General features: G+C 54.1%; 1 protein-coding gene and 1 long non-coding RNA gene across 2 annotated transcripts in view; both read right to left on the reverse strand.

The window, feature by feature from the left end:
- Positions 1-2,939: 2,939 nt before the first annotated feature.
- On the reverse strand, positions 2,940-5,246 carry LOC121669672. Its single transcript, XR_006017844.1, has 3 exons — positions 4,993-5,246; positions 4,682-4,765; positions 2,940-3,016 (listed from the first exon to the last, which is right to left on the reverse strand). It is a non-coding gene; the product is annotated as an uncharacterized LOC121669672 (long non-coding RNA).
- Positions 5,247-12,718: 7,472 nt separating this feature from the next.
- The window catches only part of BCL2L11 (BCL2 like 11), a 13,375-nt gene continuing 2,460 nt past the window's right edge, over positions 12,719-23,633 (reverse strand). The window contains exons 3-5 of the mRNA XM_042038920.1: positions 23,448-23,627; positions 18,742-18,854; positions 12,719-15,805 (exon numbers count right to left, since the gene is read on the reverse strand). Of these exons, the coding sequence (XP_041894854.1) occupies positions 15,716-15,805; positions 18,742-18,854; positions 23,448-23,627 (383 nt within the window). The 3' untranslated portion in view covers positions 12,719-15,715. The remainder of the gene's footprint in view (positions 15,806-18,741; positions 18,855-23,447; positions 23,628-23,633) is intronic.

Genomic DNA, 23,633 nt, shown 5'->3' on the forward strand with positions numbered 1-23,633 from the left:
CGGAAAGCTGAGAAACCTGGAGGTGTCCTAAATCCTCTTGCTGTCCCGATGGATCCATGGGGTTTGTGCCACATTCCCAGGGTGATGCTTCCTGGTGGCCGGGCAAGCTGGAAGTCGAAGGTGCTTTGATCATGAATGAGATGAAAAACGGCGAGTTGAAACCAAGAAGCTTTAGCAAATCCCTGCGAGCACCTCGGCGTCGGGATGCTCCCGGTTTCCGCCGGATGCGGGAGAAGCGCCATTCCAGGGTTTGGGCCGGGAGGCGAGCTCGTGGGCGGGGGTGGGCGCGGGAGGCTCTGGCGAGGAGCTCTGGGGCTTCCTGTTTCCTTCCGCAGCTCGAGCAGAATTTGAAAGCAGCGGTGCCGTGAGCTGGACCAATGATCGGGGCACAGCGCGCCCGGGCCGCCCGCGCCCGTTACGGATGCCCGGGGCTGCGCTTCCCGGCTCCACGTGGGAACGCCGGGAACCCCCGGCCCGGGGGCGGCCCGGCCCCGCCACCCACGGTAAGGCGCTCTTCCCTCCGGCCGCTGCCAGGAGTCGCGGGGAAAAAAACCCGTGGAGTAAGCGGGAATGTTTGGGATTTCGCGCTGGCTTGCTGCTCGGGGTGTGCGCTTTGCCTCGTCCCGGAGGGATCTGCTGGAGGAGCGCTGGATGCGGTGTGGAGCTGGCAGGAATTTAGGGATGCTCCGGGAGCCGCAGGGAGGGAAGCAGCGCTGCTCGGGCACGGAGAAGGGGGAAGGTGGCATGTGGAGGGTGGATGTGGAGGTTCTCCCTGGTCCTGCACCCGGATAACTCCATTCCCCATCCCTGGAAGTGTTCCGGGGCCAGGTTGGAGGGCGCTCGGAGCAACCTGGGCTAGGGGAATGGGGAATGCCCTGCCCATGACAAGGGGTGGAACGGGATGGGCTTTATGGAACATTCCCACTGCGACCATTCCAGGATTCCATGATAACGGCGGGCAGGAGCCAGCACAGCTGGGAACGGAGGCCGGGCTCCGCTGGCGTCATCCCTCCCCCCACAGTGCTTAGTCACCTTTTTTGGGTTTTTCTGTGCCGCACTCCCCGCTGGTTCTGTGCTCTCCCTCGGGATTTGGGCTGGGAAAGGCAGCAGCGAGTTCCCCTCCTGCCTCTCCCGCTGTCCCACCACCCGCCATCCCAAACTGCGGTTCCCTGGGGAAGCTCGTGCTTCCCATGGGCTGTCCCGGAGCTGAGGGGCTCTGCCAGGGGTCGAGCAGCCCCGGGCTCCCTGCTTTTCCTGCCCTGGCTCAGCTTTCGCCCTCGGGATCATCCCGCGGCAGCACATTCCCTCTCCGGGGAGGAATTATCCTCATGATCCTCCTTCAGTCCCGGCTGGGCGGCCCCCGGGGCGTCCCGCGGTGGCTGCGGGCAGAGCGCGGCTTCTCCAGCTCACCCCGTCCCGTGGATCGCGGTGCCGGCTGCGCTTCCCGGTGCTTCATTCCCGGCAAGGTCCCACTGCCTGGTCCAGCCCGGCCCCATCCCCGCCTTCCCCGCCGAGTTCCCTTTTGTTTTTTGGCTGGGGCTCGCAACTTTTCGGCAACAGTGACCTCTGTCGGCATCGCCACCGGGGCCACCGGCGTGGCCCCGCCGTCACCCGGCTGCATCCCACGCCTCCATCACGATTCCCACCTCTGGCCCCAACGGGACACGGTTCTTTGGGACCGATCCCGCCCTTCCAGCCGCTGCGGAACCCCACGGCAAAGCCCCGGCGGCGTTTCGGGCAGCGGCGGTGGCGGGAGGCGGCGGCGAGCGCTGCTCAGAACCGGGCACCGGTTACCGAAAGGTGTCCCCGGGACAACCCCGGAGCCGAGAACCCGAAAATCCCGGGTTTCAAGGGCGGCCAGACCTCCGTGACTCATGTCAGCAGTGGCGGTGACTAATCCCGGGAGCGCTGGCTGCCCGCGGCCCGGCTCCATGCCCGTTCTAGCGAGGGTTTGCCACGGTCAAACAGCAGCAGTGAAACATCCAGGTGAGCTGACGGGAAAACAGGGAAGGAGCGGGGGCTGCCAGCTCGGTTTGGCCGTCACCTCAGCTCCTGCATCCGTGCCTGTGCCCACTCAGAGAGGCTTTCCCTGCTGGAAAACGCTTCCAGCACCTCTGGAGCGGCCCTTCGGAGCGCGGATCAGCAGCTGCAGGTGGCGGCGAATTTTGGGAGGCCTGTGGGGCCGTGGCGGCGGCCGGGGAGTGACTCAGAGGCGCTTTGGGGCTCTGTGGTTTTGCTTTCATGGTTTTGCTGTGACTTAGCAACTTGTTTGTTCGCTCTGCGGGAAAGCAGGTGCCGGCATGCCGGACAAGTCACCCGGATCCCGCGGGATTCAGGCCATCCCGAGGGATCCCGGCGCCTTTGAGGGGTTGCGTTGCCATGGGGGACGTGGCTGAACCCCGCAGGTGATGCAGGCGGTGGTGTGAGATCATCCTTTGGCATCTGCATCCTGCAGCAGCTCCATCCCACTGGGAATATCCAGCAGGAGCACTTTCCACCCCTTACTTTTTAGAAGGAAAATGGGATTCTTGACCATGACTCTGGCGTTCCCTCAAGCTTGCAGCCACTCCGGCGGTTTCTGGAGAGCTGCATTTGGAAGCTGGGCTGGCAACCTGGCGCTTTCCAGGGAGATGCTGATGACTGCCAGCACATTTTCCTGTGTTGTTGCAGTATCGGGGGAAAGGAGGCGGGAAGGGAGCAGGTTTGAGTGTTTTCTCACCGCAGTGGAAAACACTCCCAGCCCTCCTCCTCACGTTCCTCCTTCCCATGGGATGCTCGTGACGGGATTTCTTCCAGGAAGGGCATTTCCCACCGCCTTGTGCTCTGCTGGGAGGAGCTCCAGGGGTGTCTGTGGGAAGCACTGGGCAAAGAGGAGCATCCATCTCCTAGGTCTTGGGGGGGAATATCCAAGCATTTAGTGCCTCTGTAGCCTCTGTGGTGCTCCGCCGCCGCCAGAATTCCGCAGTTCCTGGGTTCATTTGGAGGTTTGTGATCCCTGGAGCCCCAGCCAAGGGAGCTGGATGGGAAATGGGTGAAAGCCGCAGATGAGGACAAAAAGGGGCTGCTTTTGGGTGGTTTTCCTCCCTCAGCTGAGCCAGGACTTTGCTCATCCCATGGCAGCTCCCTCAGGCACTGCCGGGTTTTTCCTGGCGCTGCGGTGACGGCGCTGGAAGGGTTAAAGCACCAGTGGGTCCTGAAGACAGGGATTGAGGTTGGAATGCTCAGCTGGACCATGGCACGGCCACGCAGCACTCAGTGCCAAACCCCTCCGGATCCACGCCGCCGCTTCGGCGTCGTAAATCCAAGTTGGATTAGCGTGGATTTGGAAAAGGCTGATTGAAAACTCTGGGGCTCCCCCTTCCCGACGTGTCACCCCCTCCCGGGGCTCCCCCTTCCCGCCGTGTCACCGCTCTCGGGGCTGCTCGTGCCCCTGAGTCATCTCCGAACTCCGGCTGGACCCGGGAGCATGGCCCTGCCCCAAGCCAGGTGTAGGCCACGTTGTTTTCCCGAAATAGAGAAGCTCCAAAAGCACAGGGAACAGAAATGGAGTGGGAAAACCCGGGAGCAGGGACACCAGCAGGGTGGCAGCCACCCCCCTGCAGTGGGAGCGAGGGAAAAGGTCCCTGAGCTGGAAGGGACGGGGCTTGGAGTGGGGTGAGCATCTCTGGAGCTGTTCCCTGGGGAATGGGGATGGTTTCCATCCCTCACAGAGCCAGAGCCTTTCCCACAGGATTTGCTGGGAGGTCACAGCTTCTTTTAGATGGGAATGGGGGGAAAACGGGGCTTTCCAGGCTGGAAGAGTATCCAGGTGCCTGAGAGCTTCGGGATGCATTCCCTGGATGAAAGAGCCTCCCGCTCTGGGGTATCTCATCCCCTTCCCAGCCCCCTTGGCTGTAGTCCCCATGGATTTGGCTCCAGGCCCTGGGAAATGAGACCTTTCCCAGCAAAGGCTCTTTCTGATGAGAAAAATCTCCCTCATCCATTCCCAAAGGGGGAAGTGGGAGAGCCCCTGGGCCATGGGAAAATCTCTTTCCCCACATCCCGACAGGAGGGGGGACAGAGCCGTATAAACCCTCGGCACATCCCAGGCTGAAGGATGTGCCTGGCTGCAGCTGGGAGCTGCAGCTGGGAGCTCGGCGAGACAAGGCCAGGTAGGACGTGGGATGGATTTGGGCTGCTCTGGGATGCGTGAGGGATCCCACGGCAGGGGATCCATGGGTGGCTTCGGGAATTGCTGTGTGGAGAATTTGCTCCAGGGGGATGCGCCTGTGCCCGGGAAGTGGGGGGCTCTGAGCAGAGGGAAAGTGAGACTGAATTTAATGGAATTCCTACAGTTTTCCCTGGCTGATGGATTTTTGTCTGTCCCTTGCTCTGCCTGGACCACTCCTGCAGCCCAGGGAAGGATGCCAGAGCCAAGCTTTCCACTGTCATCCCAGTGTTCCTCCTGGCATTCCCATTAATCCTCAATATCTCAGTGTCATGGCATTCCAGCAGAAACTGTGTGGGATGAGGGTTTCCCGGGGAAGTTGATCCTGACCCCTTGCCATTAAATGCCTGTAGAAGGAGAAGTGTGGGAAGCACAGTGATGAATCCCTGTGGTGGAGCATCCTGCCTGGGATCCGAGGGGGCACAAAGCCATGGACAATTCCCACCCTGCGGCACAAAACCCACCGGCACAAACCTGGGAGCCAAGGGGCAGAAATCCCTCTCTTCTCCTGCTTCCAGCGTTCCCAGTGCTGCTTCCTCCATAGGTGATTCCCTGTCTCTGGAACAGAAGAAGCAGAAGAGGTTTTTCAAGGAGGATAAACTTAAAAAAGCCTCTTTTTCCTATTTTTCCTCAGGGAATCAGCAGGAGCACGGCTGTCTCGCTGGGATTAGGACTGGAAAGGGGGATCTTGTCCCCTTCCCAATTATTTCAGTCCCCACTTAATGGTGGGAAACAAGTGCAGTCAGCACTTTGGGATTTTTCCACCCATTGCTATGAAAACATACCCAGGCCTGGAAGTTCCCTCTCCCCATCTCAGACGCTCCAGAGGATGTGGGGAAGGAGCCGTGGATCCGGTGAGTGTCTCCACGGGATGGAGAAATGTGGGAAAGGCGGAATGGCTTTGGGATGGGTTCCTTGGGGTGCAAAGCGCCGAGCCGGGGGGGCCAGGTCGGGAATCCCGGGTGCCTGATCCGAGTCCCTGTGCCGGAGCGAGGCTGTGGGTGCCATCAGCACTCCCAGCAGCACCAGTTCGACTCCTCGGCTGGAACTGGGGCGTGGGGAGCTGAGCAGTTCCTGGAACTGCAGCCCCACCTCAGGGGGGGTTGGGTAACTCGGTGGCAGAGGAGGAAGGGAAACCCCCACGGAGCAGCCCCGAGGCTCCGGCCAGGAATGAGTCAGCAGTGGCTGGGCGGCTGCTGGGGCTGCTGTCGCTGGTGATACTGGTGTCACGGGTGGTACTGGGGCTGCTGGGGCTGGTGCTGCTGGAGAGGCTGGTGATACTGGTGGTACTGGTGCTGCTGATGCTGGTGCTGGTTGTGTGGGTGCCACTGGTTTTGCTGCCGCTGAGTGGTGGTACTGGTGCTGCTGGTTCCGGTTGTACTGCTGGTGCTGGTGATACTGGTGCTGGTACTGGTGGTGCTGGTGCTGTTACTGGTGGTACCGGTGCTGGTGCTGCTGGTTCTGGTTGTGCTGATGTTACTGGTCTTACTGGTCATACTGGTGCTGCCACTCGATGCCTCCCAGCTGCTCCTCTCCCCCTCCCAGTGCCCACTCCCAGAGCCTTTGGGCAGCTGCTCTTTTGTCCCGCTGGGAATTCCTGGGAATCCCATACAGGGGCAGGAGGTGGATTCTGCCATGTCCATCCCAGCATCCAGGTCCAACCCAGGTCCTTCCGGAGCCCATTCCTGTGGTGTTGGGATTCCAAGGACACCCAGTCCCTTTTTTATGGATTTGGGGCTTTCCAGATGTTTGGAATTTATTTTCTTTTGGAAATGTTTGCCAAATATTCAGGACCAAATCCCAGCATGAAGGTGCCCCTTCCCAGGCTCACTGGGCTCTTCCACACTTTTCCATGGCATTAAAATCAGGCAGGGGAATTTAAGTCAGGAAAGGCAATTAAAATCCAGCAGAGCAATTAATTAAAATCTGTCAGGGCAGTTAAAATCTATCAGGACAATTAAAATTCATCAGGGCAATTAATTCAAATCCAACAGCTCCCACCATTGCCCTGCTTGTTGTACTTAAATAAATCCTATATTTGTATACTCATATAGAAAATTAAATTAATGTAAATATATTTATATTTATATGTAAATGTATTTTTATGTATTTACATATTACGTACAAAGACATTTATTTCTATTTAATTAAAATGATTAAATATATTCACATACGTAAGCTGTTTGTGTGTTTATTGAACGATATGGTGATGAAAACATCGAAATATTTGTTTATTAAATAAAGTTGAGTGATAGAATTATAGATTTATTGAATTAAGTTTAACAATGGAATGTGACACAATAGATGTAATTAATGTAATGCGATAAATATAATGAAATTAATATCATTCATATAATAGTAATGATGCCCTTAGAGGTACAAATTAAGCTGTGCGGGGTTAATTTAAGAAAAAAAAAAAGAGGGAAAAGGATTATTTTTACAAAGGAAAAGGATTGGGAATAAATGGAAGCGTTGGGAATAAATGCAAGGATTTGGAATAAATGGAAGCACGCATGCATTTGACAGGTATTGCCCCCCTGGCAGGTGCATTTCTTGGTGTTGCATATTCCAGATTAATTCTCTGAGGCAAATTCCCAACTCCTGGGGAAATCCTGTGCTATTTTCCAGGTGGGGCATTTTCAAGGCAACTGTTACCATTTTTCTGGGATAAAACCCTTTCCCCCTCAGGTCAGAGTGATCCCTCTCAAGCATCCGCTCAAAAAATTATGATGGAGCAAAATCGGATCAGCCGCAAATTCCCTTTTCCCCCCCTATTTTTCCATCCAGCTGCCCAAGGGATGCTCAGGGAGCAGCGTTGGCAGGGGGGCAGCCCAGAAATGCTGGAAATTTGACTCAGAGAATATCCCAAGTTGAAATGGACACAAAAGGATCATCAAAATCCAACTCCTAGCCCTGAAATTCCCAGAATTCTGGTTTCTTCAGCCGTGGTGAATGGAGCGAGAAAAGCCTGAGGATTCTGGGGACTCCCAGTGCTCCATTCTTCCCACACGAGTCAAAGCAAACGGATTCGTCTCGATCTTCCTTCCCTGCACCCCTCAGCAAATATTCCCAGTCGCTTTGACCCCGGCACGGGGAAGGGGATGATCCAAAACCCCAAATTTATCCCCGTCCCCTCCTTTTGCCACCTTTTGGCTCAGGTTCGAGATCGGTGACGTGGAGGGGGGGGGGCAGCATTTGACTCGAGCAGCGGTGACACGAAAATAGCGAAGTGGAAATTCAGCCCAGCTCGAGATTCGAAATGAAATCGTTTGAAATTCAAGATTGCATGCCTTGCTGAGGCTGTTCCAGCCCAGCTCCATCCTCTGCCTGGGGCGTGGATGGCTTGGGAAAGGGAGGAGAATCCCAGGAGGGTTTTTGGGGGTGCTTTTGGTCATCGTTTCTCGGCACTAAATAGAGGAAGAATAAGTTTAAAACGAAGCGTGTTTTGTTTTGTCACAGGAAGTGGAGAGAGCTTTGGGAGAGCCCTGAGACATTGACTTGAAATTCTGTGTTTTAGTGTTTCCCTGGCCAAACCAAGCGCGTGGATTGGTGCCTGGCGGAAAAAGAGGGGCACTGGGATGGGGGGAGCGAGGCCGTGGGACCCCCCCCTTTCCCACTTATCCTGAGGGAGGAGGTTTGGGGCCGCAGGCGTTCGGGGGGGACGGCAGCCCTTCCTGAGGGAGCTGCTGGCTGCTGCTCCGTGCTCCGGGGAGCCCGAAATTGTGGTGTCCGAGCGCCGGGGGGTGCCGGGCCCGGGGGAGCCCCCGCTCCGGGAAACCGTTGGAGCTGTTTCTCGGGCACCGCCGGGCTCGGGCGCCGCCGGCAGCGGCAGCCTCAGGAAAAGGAGCCGGGTTTCACAATGGCTCAGTCCTCCCCCGGCCGGGCAGCCCCCGCCGAGCCGCCTCCTGCCCTGAAAAACCCCCAAATTGGTTGTCTCCGCGCCGAGGCGTCCCCGGGGCCGCGCGCGGCGCTTCCCTCGCCGGCTCCCCGGGAGAGCCCCGCGCTGCTCCGGAGCGCAGCCCGGGGGCACAGCTCCGAGCCCTCCCTGCAGCCCGAACCCCCCGCGACCCCTCCGCCCGACCCCTCTGCTCCTCCAGAGCCGCTGCTGCTGGCCGGAATCGCCCCCCACGCCGAGCGTGGCGTGCGCCGGGGTGACGCTGCTTGAATTTCAACCAAATTGCCAAATTCCCGCTGCTCCTGCGGTATTAATTTGCTTTTTGGTTTCGCTATTAATGTTGAAGGGCTGCGAGGTCGGTGGCTTTGGCTTTCGGTGGTAATTCACAGCCCCAGTGATTGAATCCACGCTCCGCTGCCAAAACCAGGGCTCAGCCGGGATATTTGGGATGGGGTTGTGCCCACGGGTGGGAAAACGCTGGGAGACGCTGTTTGGGATCGAGAAAAATCCAACGGGTCGCACACGGCTGAGTTCGGCTTCTCCTGCGAGGGGGAGATGGAATCAATTCCTGTTAAACTGGGGGTGCTCCAGGGGGTGGGCAGGGGCTGGTTTGGTGTCACCCAGCACTGCCCCGGGGTTTGTCCCTGCCTTGGGGACACAAATTTGGGCAAACACTGATTTTGGGGTTAAATCTGCCCTTTTTCTCGTTGTGCTGTGGTTCTGCTGTGCCTGTCCTCGCCGCTGTACCCTCGTGAAAGGTTGCAAGCAGTTTTGGGAACACGTTGTCTGCCTGAAACATGACAGAATCGGCCACAAATTGCAGATGAGACTGATAACAAAAGCCAACAACAGAAAATAGGTAGAAAAACAACACGGTGGAGGCTGTGAGACCACTAAAGGGCTTTTTTGTGTGTTTTTTTAACTGGTTCTCTCACGATGGAAGTGAAAACACATGAAAAGAGAAATGTCTTTTGTTCTCCCACTCGAATTAAGATGCTCCAGCACCAAACCAGGGTTGAACCCCGTGGCTGGAGCTGCTGCCCAGCCCAGGCACTCATAAATCAGCATTTTGGCACCGATGGGGGTGGTCGGATGTGTTTTTGGGGACGTTTATGGTATTTCTTTAACCTTAAAAAATGTGCCCTGCAGCCCAAGGGTAACTCAGCTCATTTTCTCAACCCAGCCTGCTCTACCTGAACGTCTCTGCTCGAATAAATCAGGCTCCAGCTCAGAAATTAGGATGAGGTTTTTGTTTTCGTTCTACTTATTTCATCTTTGTTTTTATAAATAAATACAAATCACTCAAACTGAAACTCGATGGCTTTGGTGATAATCAAAGAGCAGCCCTGGGGAAATTTTTCTTCAGTACCATGTTCTTTCACAGCCCACACTCGGGGTTTCGGAAGGAAAACTTCTTAACCTTTGCAGCAGCAGCACCCGACACTTTCTGAAGTCCCGGCGCTCTCAGACTTGGGGTTCACATCGCGGAGCTGCCTTGGCATCACCTTTATTTTAGGGCCACGTGGAGAGGAGAAATTCTCTCCCCCCCCAGTCCTTTCTCCCCTCAGTTCACCCCTTTTCCCTCCTTCAAAAAAAACAAAACAAAAAAACAAAAAAATCCCCAAGAAAATGTTGGACTCCCCCCTTGAAGGGCTTGGGGTTTGTTGTTGTTTTTTCGGTTCTGTGGGGCAGCTCTGTTCTCTACCAGCTTTGTACAACATGTTTTAGTAATTGCAGCTCACTTCCTGTATGAGGTTACTTTGTTTATCATAAAACCCCTATTTTTAAACCCATTTCTGCCAATAAGCCATTTGAATGGTAATGGCAGGCGCTCGTGACTGTCCCCTCTGCTCCCGGCTGACAAGGGGACTCCTGCGGCTCCGGGAGGGATGGGCGTTGGAATGTGGGCTGAGGCGCTTCCGTGGCTCTTCCCTCAAATCCCAGGGGGATTATTTGTGTGAAAACCACCAGGATCTCTGCAAACCCTGACTTTTTTAGTGTGGGGTCACACGTGGTGCGAGCATGTGGAGAGGCAGAGCTGCGGCGCTCACCATCCTTCCCATCCTTCGGGAATGGCCACCGTGCCATCTCCCAACTTTATTTCCATTAATTACCAGCCGGGAGAACAGTGGCATTGTCAAAAAGCTGTCAGCTCGGCCCACTCTGCCTGTAATTGCAGCGAGACGAGGCGCGGGTTAATTAACGGCCTGCGAGGCCGGGAAGCGCCGGCTCCCAGTGCGTCCTCCCGGGAAAAGGGATGGAGGAGCCTGTCACAAACCCAGCAAGGAGAAATCCATCAACTCCGGGAAGACCAGGCCCTGTGTCCCCACGAGGGCTGTGTGAGGCCCCCTGAGCTCCACAGGACCTGCTTTTGTTGGAACAGCGGTGTCTCCATCAGGGATAACCCCGTTGTCTGGCTTTCCTTGGGTTGCAGGACTTAATTTTTCAAAATTCCATAGAAAAGAGGTTTGGGATGCTTAAAGAAGGGCAGTGGGAAGGTCCCCTTGGTCCAACCATCCCTGAGCTTATCTTACACCCTCTAAAAACCCCGCTAGAGCATCTTTACCATCCCTTTGTTGCTTTTAGGTATCCAAAGCTTCCCATCTCCATCTCTGCCGGGTGTGACCCTGGGAGAGGTCGAGCATCCAAGGACCTGCCAGAAAGGCAGAAAAGCCGCTGGAAAGAGTGAGCTTTGTTGCAATATGAAAATCAAATGCAAAGCTTGGGGGGTATTTTTAGCTGCTTTAGGCTGCACAGGTGTTTGAAAGGTCAGCGGCGAGTCATTGGAAAAAACATAAATATATTTATTTCTATGTGTGGGGAGAGCCTGGTGTCGCTCCCGTGGCTCTGGATGACTGGAATCTCATGCTCAGCTCGGGTTGCTCAGCATTCCCGAGGCCGGCAGGGTTCTGGGAATGCAGGGATGTCCCAGTTTTGCGTGTCCCCACCAGCGTGAGCACCTGGCAGCCGTGCGCGTCCAGCTCCGATGGACACAGGGTGCTGTGGCTTTTTCCATGAGGGAAAGCTGGGAGTTTGCTCCTTTTCAAGGAAGGAAAGCAATTTGTCATCCTTAAAACAGAATTGCGTGGGGGTTTTTAGGAGTTCCTAGAATTTCAAAGTGCAGAAAGGGCCTGGCTCGTGGGGAAGAGCCGATGATGTGGCTTTGGTGGGCCTGGGCTGTGACCACCTTGGGCTGGGCCGTGGCCATCGTGGGCTGTGGCCAACCTGAGTTTGGTGGGCCTGTGACCACCTTGGGCTTGGCATGACCAGCAGGCCACAACTGCCTTTGTCGTGGCTGTGAACACCTTGGACTTGGCCATGGCCACCCTGAACTGGGCCATGGCCAACTCGGGCCGCAGCCACGTTGGCCTTGGCCAACCGGAACCGCGACCACCTTGGATTTGGTCATGGCCAGCGTAGGCTGTGGCCAACCTGAACCTGGCCATGGCCAAGCTGGGCCAGGAGCACTTTCAGGGTGGCCATGACCCCCTTGGAGCTGGCCATGGCCAACCTGGCCCTGGCACGTGCCGAGGGCAGATCCCGCTGGAGGGGCAGCATTTCCCTTTCCATTGTGTCTCCAAGGTCACCAAGTTTGGGCAGGTCACGAGCTCCTCCCAACCTGAGTCACAGCAGGGTCTTGTCCCAGGTGTGACAGCTCATCTGGACACATCCATGGGCTTCCAAATTCCAACAGGACCCAGAGCCATCAGGAGAGTGGGGCCAGCAGCTGCCACAGGCTCGGCTGGGCAATAAGACCTTTTTTTGTGAGTTAAAGAAGCCCCCAAAATAGCACCTGAAACCAATAAACTTCCCTTTCAGGACTTCTGTAATTTGAAACACACTCAAGAACAAAAAAAAGAAAAAAAAAAAATCCAGAATTTTTTTTAGGTTGTTTATCAAGTAGGACTTGGGGGTTTGTTTTTAAATCCCTTTCAGGTGGTGACTGCTGAGGAGTAAGTGGAGGGATAGGAAGGGCTGGAGGGCCAAATGGGATGGAGGGCCAAGGCAGAAGGAAGGTGGGATGGGAATTTTTAGGAGCAGCTTTAAAATGATAAAACAAAAAAACTGCCATGTGAAATAATAAAAGAGAAAAAGTAGTGATGCTCCAGAATAAAATCAAAATAATGTTCACCAATGCATTAAATAATAAAACAGAAATAAAACAAGGCACAGATGATAAAATAAACCCCAAAACTTCAATATTGGTGAAAACCAGCTGGGGACAAGGAAAGCATGGAAGGTGCCCATCAGCTGGGCTTGAGCCCACAACCACATAAATGTGGGGAAAAGCAAAAAAATTCCAAGAAATCCCCAAATAACTCCTGGCTGGAGCAGCTTTTGGGATTGGGAACACTCAAGGCAGCACCCGACAAAGCCAATTCATTCAAGAGCTGCATTTTGGGTGGCCTGGAGCATCTTGGAGCTGCAGGGTACCAAAATGGAGAGGGAAACATCAAAATGGAGAGGGAAACACCAAAATGGAGAGGGAAACACCATGTCTGGAGGGAGAATGGGTGAAAAATGGGGAAAATTGGTGATAAAGCAACAAATATCCTCTTCTCAGGAGAGCCTCAACCCTCCCCCCCCCCAAAAAAAAAACCCCAGCACTCAGGACAAATAGTTGAAAGTTTTTATTCATATAAAACTCATATTAAGAACATAAAAGATTCTTAACAAAACCAAAAAACAACCCCCAAAAAAACAAGGCTCTTGCGATTATTTACAGCAGTATTGCACAAGTAAAGTGGCAATTACCCTGTCCAAAATTCATCAGTGCAAAACACAAGGAAGGCAGGGAAATTGCAGTCAAAAATGCTACATACGCTGGGTCCTGCGACACGATTTAGTGATTCACGGGATGGCTGCTCCAGGAAAACCTGGCTGGAGCAATCCCGGGGGGTGGAGGAGCCAAATTCCCACTGAATTTCACTAATGCTGAAGTCTTTGATGTGCCTAAATCACTCATGGGAAATGGGGGACTTAGGCACTTGGAGCAAAAAGAAGATTAAAATCTCGTTATCCACACCACGATGGCTTTGGAAGGGGATCCAACACTTCTGGCAGGGAGGAAACCAAATCTTCACAGGAACTTAAATAAGCAGGAAATAAATATACAACATTTCTACAAGTTACAGCATTAAACAGTAGAGTGCATTAATTACAGAGGGGGGGGAAAAAAACCAAAACCAGAAATAGGACCTACAGTATTTACCGATTCAACTCTAAAAAAGTGTAGGATAAAAAACAGGATTTTTTTTTTTTTTTTAATTTTTTGTAGGTTTTTTTTAAAGTATTTCTAAGCTGTACAAAACTTACAGGAGAGAAAGGAGAGGGAATACATTGCACACAGATATTTGGCTCAGATGATGAAAATAATACGGTGCTCTACTCTAATAAATATTTGGGTATTTACAGTTTGGTGGAAAAGAGGAGAAGCGAGAATGGGATCAATCTGGTTTCCAAGGAAAACTCTTCATCCTTTTGGTGCAACACAGAGCACAGGCTACACTTAAAAATGACCCAGAGCAGGCAGCCAACATGGCTAAAAGGAACATAAATCCCTATTTTATATCATTCTTCTGTTCTGAGGCTTTTCTGGGGGCTTTTCCCCACTAAGCCTCACAACTCCACAGGAATCCTGCTTTTTGGGGTTCCTTTTCCTATGACTTTTGGCTGGGAACTCCTCCTGTGGAGAAGGCCCTGGGAGACTTTGCCAATACCTTAAATTTTTTTTCCTTAAAATGAATCTGGTTTTTGTCTCCATGGGAGGATGGGGTAAAGTGCTCTTTGGTGATTCTTTGGTGTACTCCAAGGGACACATTCTGGGATGCCAAAAGTTGGGAGATCCCAAAGCACCATTTCAGCAAGGATGGAACTCAACTGGGAGAAAAAAAAAACCTTGCTGGGTTTCCCCCGCTCTGCTGCCGAGTTTTATCCGTTTAATTTTCATTTTGCCAGTGGAATTCCATGGAGGCTCCCATGGGAAATCCCTGGGGGCAGCCTACAGTAAAAAAGGGCTGGCTGGGGCAGCACGGCGAGCCAAAGCCAGAGGCAAATCCCAAGGGATGAGGAGCAGGATCTACCCTGGCCAAGCTCCCTCATTATTTGAACCACTCGCTCTCCACCAGTGCAAAGGTTCCCTCCAAAGGGTTCCAAAATGCCCTTCCCAAAACATTCCCTGCTCCTGCAACCGCTGCTCACCGTGCACCTCCAAGGAAAAAAAGGGAATAAAATTGGCAACTGAGGTTAAAACTCCCTCCGTGCTCCTCCTGGAGCAGGAGGGGAGGCCCCGCTCTGACCCGCCAGGCACAGCCGTGCAGAGAGGTCCCACTGGGGTCTGTCCATCGTTAATTAACACTAATTATCATCCATGGCACTCAGCAGCTTCTCCCAGCGGGAGGAACCACGCCGGGGGGGGCTCGGGATGGGGTTTTCCTCCTTTTCTTTTCCTATGGTGCTGGTGAGATGAGAAACAAGCCCGTGGCTTTGGGGAGCACCTGCACCAGCCTGAGGGCAGGGGGATGGTTGTGCATAGATATGGGATGGCCGGAGCAGCCGATCCCCGGAAACATCCGCCGGGAGGCAATGGGAACAGCCCCGTATCCACGGCTCCAGGGGAAAGGGGAGAGGCCCTGGGCCATGGAGCACCTGGGAAGTTCTCTGGGAGGACACAGAGCAGTCACATCCCCACGGAATGTCCTGGATGGATCCATGTCAGGCTGGCATCCTTCCATCTGCGTCCGGGTGCTCATCCCCGTCCAAAGACGGAGAGGATCCCAGGAAAACACAATCTTGGAAACCTCTTTTGACAGCCACGACTCACAGCAGGTCCTGCTGCCGTCGCCTCCGGCTGCGGCGTTCCAGGAGCTGCTCCCTGCCTCCAGAATGGTTTATTGCTGGGTTACTCAGTCCCCCTCATCTGATATCAGACACTACAGAAGCATTTTCACACTTTTATAGAAAGAATTTCTTTTAAAAAAGGCAACCTGGTGGTTTGGGGTTTGGTTGGTTGGTTGTGATGGTTTGGACCCTGGAGTTCGACAGCGAAGTCTTGAAATTCAGAGTGGATCAAAAAAATAGAGATATCAAAACCAAAAAAAAAAAAAAAAAATCAGCAGGAAATAGGCTGATTTGCATGATGCAAATGAAGTTGGATTTGGGGTAGCATTAGGTATTTACAGGTAAGAGAAGTGCTGATTAAATCCCTCTGCCCTTTTTCCAGCCCGGAGGCAAAGGGAGAGGCGAGGAATCCGAGTCTCTGCAAGGCAAACTCTGGCGGCTCTGCCCTTCAGCTGGCTCAGGTTTCCCTCTTTCCCGCTGTGGGGCTCATCCCACAGGATTCCAGGAAGGATGACAAAACATTATTCCACATTTTCTCTGAGACTCTTCCGGGAAAAACAGGCTAGAAAATGAATAAAAAGAGTGGAGAGAAACACCGAGGAAACACCACTCTGCCATAAAACGCCACGGTCGGAAAGGGATGTCCACCCTCATCCTGCCACGTGTCCTGGGGGAGAGGCAGGGTGGGAGCCCCACATCCATCCATGTGTCCGTCCTTCCCGGGCTTTCCCAGTGAGGAATTCAGTCCTGGTGGCTCGGGATGCGCCCGGCGCTCACTGGAGCCTCCAGATGAGGCGGATGATGTAACGCAGCAGGCGCAGGATCACGACCTGGGGGTTTCCCACCTGGTGATCCAAGAAACCCTGAAAGGGAGGGAGAAAAACAAAAAAAAAAAAAAAAAAAAGAAAAGAAGAGGAAAACCAAAGTGGTGACTTTAATTCCCAGCAGGCAGCCCCATCCCGTGCTATGAACACCTGGAAAATATTCCAGAGGCACCAAGTGAAGTGTTTAACAAAGATTGAGAATAAACCCCACAACCTTTCATGTTTCGAGTCTTTTTTGGGCTTGGTGCTGCCCTCTCCCATCCATGCTGGCCTTGAGCATGGATTTTGGGATCGGGTGGCACTGCTACAGGGATGTCGTGTGCACTTGGCACAGGAATTGTGCAATGCTGCCAGGAGATTGGAAAACAAGGGGCAGCCAGTCCTGCTGGGACAGTCAGGGGGGTTAAAAACCACAGGGTGGGAGGAAAAAATTCCAAACAAACTAAAAATATCCCTCAGTGAGAAGAGCAGCAGGTTCTCCTCCGCCACCCTGACCCCCAACGTGGCGGAGAACACGGGAAAAGCAAATAAAAGCATCATGAGGCTTAGAGAAGGAGGGAAGAGAAATGCCAAAATCAGGCTTTCTGGAATAAAGAGGTATAAAAATAACTGGGGAGTTGAAACAAGACATTCAAGGTTGGACATCAGGAGGAATTGCTCCATGGAAAAGGTTGTTAAACACTGGAAGGGGCTGCCCAGGGAGGGGGTGGAGTCCCCATTCCTGGAGGTATCCAAGGAATGACTGGATGTAGCACTCGGTGACAAGGTGGGGATGGGTCACAGGTTGGACTCGGTCTTGGAGGCATTTTCCAATTTCTGGGATTCTGGGATTTCCACTTTGCAGCTAGCAGAGCTTGGGGCTCGTGACAGCAGCCAAGGGATGCCCCCTCTTCCAGGAAAAGCCCTGGACCCACAAGCCTTGTTGGGCCAAGGAGCGGCTGGATGGCGAATTGCCCAATTTCCTGGTGTCTTGTCCGAGAAGTGGTCCCGGGGGGAGGCCACGCCCTGGGGAACGTGACTGGGAACGCGCCAGGGAACACCGGGACCCGTCCGACAGCCCCAACCTGCCTGGCGAGTGCGGCTCTGGCAGGGCTGCAGTTCCCCATTTCTAACCTCGGGCTGAAAGGGCAAACCCCAGAGCCAGGCGGGGCCGGCAGGCACGAGTCCTTCCACCTTCCCCTCCGGAGCAGCTGCCAGGGGGAAAAGGGACCTTTCCGCAAAGCGCCTCAGGCACGATAATTAAACAATGGCCTAAAAGCGCTGAAATTTCCCCAGATCTGGCTGCAAGGAGGGAGAATTTGTCACATGCTGACTGCACCAGGTACAAAGTGTTTTTAGGGTCACGCATGACGTCCCCTGCTCGTGTCACCTGAGCAGACAGGACGCGTCCTCCACATTCCGCTCCTCGCCCCGGGCCAGCCCCGGATTGGAATTGCGGCTGCAGTGCTGGGAACAGCCTCGTGCAAACCCGGGGGATGCTCCCTGCACCTCATCCTGCTGCTGCCTGGGAAATGACCCTATTCCCATTAAATTCACCCCCTTATCCACCTCAGGTTTGTAGGGAGCAGCATGGTGTGCCCAGAGATTTCCAGCACCAAAGGAGCTGGGATACCGCTAGAAGGACATTCCTTCTCCTCACAAAGTGCTCCAAATTTAAGGCACTGCTCTGGGAGGCAGGGAGGAGATGGGAGAAGGGATGAGGGTGGTCGGGCACTGAACAGGCTCCCCAGGGAATGGTCACAGGCCCAAGGCTGCCGGAGCTCCAGGAATGTATGGAAAACGCTCTTGGGCGTGGGATTGTTGGGCCAGGAGTTGGATTTGGATGATCCTTGTGGGTCCCTTCCAGCTCAGGATATCCCATGATGTGGCACTCTGCATTTCCTCCTGCTCTTCTAGATCTGCCTGCTGCTACCCGGTGCCTCCAGCTTTCTGGACAGCCTGATCCCCCCCTTTCATTGGAAAGATGTCCTTTCATCCCAAAAAGCAGCCACTTTGCATCACAAGGGATCAGCCTGGATGGGGGAGGTCGGAAGATGCACATTTTGGATTCTGGATTCAGGATATCAGCTTATCACCATTTTGTTGCAGGTCAGGAATGCCAGAGCGTTTGGATAGAGTGCAGCAGGTGGAGATGATGAGGAAAAAGCAGGATCATGGCAGCTTAACCCCCATTTTGCAGGAAAGCCAACCCTGGGAGCAGTGAGGAAACACTGCAGGAGCAATTTGGGAGCCAAAGAGGATGGATAAGGATCCGGCAGCCGGCATTCCATCACCAACACTGCTCCTGGCTCCTCTTCCCACGGACGAGCCCAAGGGGAGGGAGCAGAATCCACAAGCAGGGACACGCAGCCGTCGGCAACACTCGGCAGCCGCGTCACCCGCAAGCTCCTCTTGCTTCACCCCCTGGGCTGGGCTGCCTTGGGATTGGGCTTTTCCTTGGCATTACTACACCAACTTGGGCTGCAACACCCCAAGGTGAGCGAGTTCATGGGCTTATAAAAACTCTTTCAAAACAGTTTTAGCAAGAGAAATAAATTCTGGGACCGAGTCTCTTCTCTGCAGCAGCCGGGATTTGGGAGCTGGGCTAGGAATCCCACTGAATGCTTCCTTAAAAGCGACAGTGCCAGGCATCGCATCCCCCAAAACCACCCCCAAATTTTCCCTGCCTCTTCCTTTTTAAAAGTTTCCTCATCACCACCAGGTCCAGGCCCAACCCAACGCTTCTGCCCCAAAAACCTCGTGCAAACCTGGTGCCCCAAGGGCTCCAGCCCCAATTTCAAGGTTATTTTTCATTGATTTAAAGGTTAATTTTCATTGACTTGAGGCCGCCGCCGCCGCTGATTTGCCTGGTCTAGGCCCACCCGCGCAGCCTTTTCTCCGTCTGAGTGAACAAAACGCTCACCGCAGAGAGAGTTTCCAGAGATGATTCAGCCTTTCCCTTTGAGAGAAATGGGAAGTGAAGAGGGGAAAGTTACCCTGCGTGGACAATAGGAGGCATTGAACTCGTCCCCGATGCGCCGTAGCTCCTGCGCGATCCAGATTTCCGGCTGCACCTCTTCGGCCGGAGAGTGGGATTGCCACCGGGAAGCTGCGTGGGATGAAACGGGAGAGTTGGAAACCCAGGAACAAGAACAAATTGTAGAGAACTTACTCCACAAAACTCTGCAGTAACCCATCTTGCCACTGTACTCCTATTTTTTATTACTACTATATTTTAATTCCCTTACATCCAGGCGGCGCATGTGGGGACTCACGGTATACAATGTACAGGCTTTTATTCCTCATTCTTTCCATATTACTATTATTACTACTAGGCTTTTATTTATTCCTTTTTTTACTGTAGGCTTCCCAAAGGAGCATCTACAAACTTTGGTCCCTCTTAAAGAGGGATAAAAGCCAAGATGCCACTCTCCAATTTCCTTCCCTCGCCAAACCTCCTCTTCCTCCTCTTCTTTCTTTCCTTCAGCAGCAACTCCTTCCCTAACCTTAAAATCCCTCTGCCTGGATATTATCATCCAGTTCTAACATTTCTTCCCCAAATCATCCTCAAGTGCCCAACAAGGAAAACCAATGGGTTTGTCACAGGGAGGAGAAAGCCACAGCTGGCTTTCTCCCACACTTCCAGCAAATCCAAGTGCTGGCTTGAAAGAGAAAAGGAGGAGTTAATGTATTAATTATACTGCAGGATACATAATTATTTACATCTCCATCTTAAAAAGTTATTAAACGTGATAAATCCTCCAAATAGCCAGGGAATAAAAAAGGAGACAGGACCACGTACGGTACCAGCACCGCCTCATCCCCCTCCCACGAAGTGCAGGATGTGAGCAGGAATTACAGCCTTAAGGAATATTAAAAAAAAACCAACCAACAAACAAAAATCCAATGAAAATAAATTTTAAAAAATAAAAATAAAGCAACCCCACACAACCCAAAAAAAAAAAAAAAATTACTGCACAAAACAAAGCAGTGTTTTGGCACGACAGCTTCAGAGGAATCACAAGGGAACAGGAATAGCTTCCAATCTTCCAAATATTCAAAGGCTTAGTGGGGCAGTAAAAAAAAAAAAAAGAAGAAGAAGAAATTAAATAAAAGCCTGGCTCCAACCTGACTGGAAAATGCATTTCCGAGCCAAGGCAGCGCTGCTTGGCCGGAGGATGTGTTTTGTTTTCACGCTGTAGTAGCGCAGGAGCAGCGCCCGCCGCCTGCCCCGAGCGCTTCTCCTCCCGCCGGTGAATGAACCACGCGCGGCGCTCGCGGTCCTCCCTCCCTCCCTCCGCCCCGGCTCCTCCGGGAAGCCAAACGGGATTCGGCCGGGGCGGAGCGACCTTCCCAAATCCCACCGCCGCCGTCAGCGGGGCCGGCCCAGCCAGGGAAACAAAAACACGTGGCGAGCCGGGGCAGGAAGAGGCGAGGAGCGCCGGGGACGTGAGGAGAACCACGCGGGGGAGCGGCGCTGCTCCTGCTCCATCCTTTCCCCCTGCTCCATCTTTTCCCCCTGCTCCATCCTTCCTTCTGCCCCGGCATCGCGCCCACGGGGCTCCTCCGCCCGAGAGACTCGGGCTGGGCTCGGTGGCTGAGAGCGAAATCGGGCTGAGGTTTTCAGAAAACTTTCTGCGGCGCTGCCGAGCGGCGGCGGCGAAAGGGGCCAGTCATAACTGGTCCCCAAACCAGTCACAGGCGCTTTCGGGGGCGGGGGGACACAGTCATAGCGCGAGCCGGCGCCCGTCACCGTGGGTGACACGGCTGCACCGGGCACGGGGACAGCCCGGGGCCACCAGCACCCCCGGGACGCCGCGTCTGGCTCCAGCCCGTGGGATGCTCCAGCATGGAACTGCTGCAGTTCCGGCTCGGAAGGGCAAAAAAACCAACCCCAAATTGCAACTTCAGCTCCTGCGTTGGTTATCCAACCCCCCTGAAGGAAATCTTGGAGAGCCGGGAGAAAACAGCAGCGATTCCAAAACAAGAGCATCAGGATATCACCACCAGATTCCCAGCTCAAGGTCTTCCCCTTAAATCCAACTATTTGCACAGGGAGAATCTCCTTTGCAAGCAACAGGAGGTTCACGCTGCTTCTCTCCCCATGAGAATGCGCACCGGGAAAACCCATTCACAGCGCAGCTGCTCCAGACACATTCCCAAAATCTGCATGCAAACAAACACACGCCTTCACACCGAAAATTCAACGGAAGGAAAGGAACCTCTCCCACGGAGAGACACAAAATACCAGACACAGAGTCACCCAACACCCCTCCACAAAGGGTGAGTTTGTCTTGGGTGACTTACACCCCCAGCTGGGAATTCCCCATCTCTGCCAACCTCTTTCCCCAAAAGCAGGATCAGTCTCTTCCTCCAGCACAACCAAATCAACTCACCCCTGCTCCTCTCCTTCCCATCCCCAAAATCATCTTCCTGGATATGCCAGGCTGGCACTGCAACCCTTGCTCCCTCCCATCCCAGAGCATCCCCTCGCTGCTTTTGTCTCATTTCCCAAAAAAAACGGCTTTGGAGGCAGCTGGGTGTGCCCCCTCAGCTGTCAGGAAGGCAAAACAGCCCAAAGCATCACTTCCCAAAATATCCACACCAACAACTCTTCCTTACACAACCCAAGGCATTCCCAAGGGCTGCCTCCATGTTTTCTGCCCTCAAGGAAACCTTTGGGGAAGGTTTTATGGGATTTAGAGAAGGACTTTTGAGGCAGAGCATGAGTTTGCCATGCTGGAGCAGCCTTGGAGCAGTTCCCCACTGCCCATGGGAGAGGCCGGGAGCATCCGTCGCTCCTGGTCGCAGGAAGCACCTGTTTATTTTAGTAATAATAATTATTATTATTGCTTATGCTTCCGAGAGAAACTCTCCACCTCGCAGCCTCTGCTCACAACAGATAAAATCAGTGGGTAAAAGCACAACAAAAATAGCCCCTTTGCTTCCTTCCCAAGGGACTGACCCACTTCCATGCGGAAAACTTCATGGCACACCTCCAGCAGGACACTGCCAAGGCACAGGGATTGAGGAGGAGGTGTGCAGGGCAAAGCCATGGGTACTTCCCAAGGAGAGCTGCATGGGAAGTCACAGCCTGGGAGCTGCAGGCCTGGATGGGGATAGAACAGCTCTTGAGGCTCCATGTTCCCAGCTCAACCAATCCGGGAGTATCCAAGGATCCTGGTTAAACAGCACTGAGGATTTTCCATTTGCTTATAGTTGTTTAGGATGATGTCCCTAGCAACACTCACAGAGCAAAGGCACCAATAAAACAGCTGATGAGAACACAGGAATTTGGGGAAAAAAAAAAAAAAAAAAACACAGGGAAAACTTCAATCTCTCCATGGAAAAAAGAAACCGAAGTCTCGGCTCTCCCGGCAAGGAATTCCGGGAGCATCCCTGCCTGCCCGTGCCAGGGCGAGGTTGTGAAACTTGAATTAAGCTGTAATTACTGCAATAATGTCACAAAATCTTTCCTGAGGGCACGTTACAGCCAGGCCTCCGCAGCCAGAGCCACAGCCCGGAGCCGGGAGGGAGCAAAAACACCACCAACCAAAAAAGATGGTGTTTAGATCCCAGAAAGCTTGGAGCTGGTGTTTGTTATCCCCATGCCACGCTCCAACCATGCCCTGGTGGAAGCTAAAAGGTGGAAGTTCAAAGGTTTCCTCCAATTAGAGCAAATTCATCAGGAGAGGGGAATGCTGGACATGCAGGCAGCTCCCGCGGGCAGGTTCTCCCTGCTGGAGAGGCTTCACCTGGCAAAGCCACTCGTAAACACGCCCCCGCCCGCCTGCAGGCCGCTTCCCAGCGGGATTTCGGGATGCATGACCCCAGCACCTCCGCCACTGAGCGATGAGAGAGCCGGCAGCGACGCACGAGCCAGGAGCCACTTGCTTGGCAAAACAGGCTTGGACGAGCAAGCCCTGAGTAGGAAGCTGGACTCAACAACTCCGTCTCCTCCTCCCCTGGCAGCGACTGACCGAGCCCGGAAAAGAATAAACATCATAGTAATAAAAACCCCGGCGCTGGACGCGCGGGAGTTCCCCGGCGCTCTGTTTGCTCGGCGGGCCCGGCCAGCTTCCACAAATCCCAGAGCGCCGGGAGAGCCTCCAGCCTGCGGCACGGCCGGCTCGGGTGCTCCCAAAATCCACAGGGTGGGATGCGGGAGGTGCTGCTGCAGGTGCCTCACGTGGCTACCTGCGTTTTCCAGCATTCCAAGGGACGCCGAGGCAGAGAGCAGGACCGCTCATGCACCTACCATCCCCCAGCACTGTGCGCTCGCAGCTTTACACACCCCTCCTGCATTCATACCTGCACACAAACCCCCGGCACTTCACACACCCCCACGAGAATCCGTGTTTTCCACGGCGCTGAGGAAAGCCAAGCCAGGTGAGGAGGAGAAGGCAAGGAAAGCCAAGCCAGCTGAGGGGTGGGAAAACCACTCCGGCACTTTCAACCTACCCTTACACTGTGTATTCACCCTCTACATATCTCCCCCGGCACTCTGCTCTCACACCTTCACACGCCCCCACGAGAACTCGTGTTTTCCATGGTTCTGAGAAAAGCCAAGCCAAGCGAGGAGGGGGAGCGAGGGCAGCCAAGCCAGGTGAGGAGGGGGAGGCGAGGGCAGCCGAACCCGGCGGGGAGGAGAGACGAGGAAGAGGAGGAGAAGGAGGATGGGGAGCCGCGCCCCAGAGCTTACCCATGGCGCTGAGGCAGTGGCTGAGCGCCTGGCACGGCGGGCTGGGGGTCTGCGTGGCCTTATCGCAGCCCAGGGGCGCGGGGCTCCGCTCGGCGTCGAACGAGAAGTACCCGCTGGAGGAGCGCGGCAGCAGCGGCGACCTCCGCACGAAGATGAAGAGCGGCGAGCGGGTGGCGAAGGGGCCGG

The sequence above is a fragment of the Corvus kubaryi genome, unplaced genomic scaffold (assembly GCF_017639235.1).
Source record: "Corvus kubaryi isolate FWS band 111438036 unplaced genomic scaffold, C.kubaryi_AGA036_p1.0 37393, whole genome shotgun sequence".
NCBI lineage: Eukaryota > Metazoa > Chordata > Aves > Passeriformes > Corvidae > Corvus > Corvus kubaryi.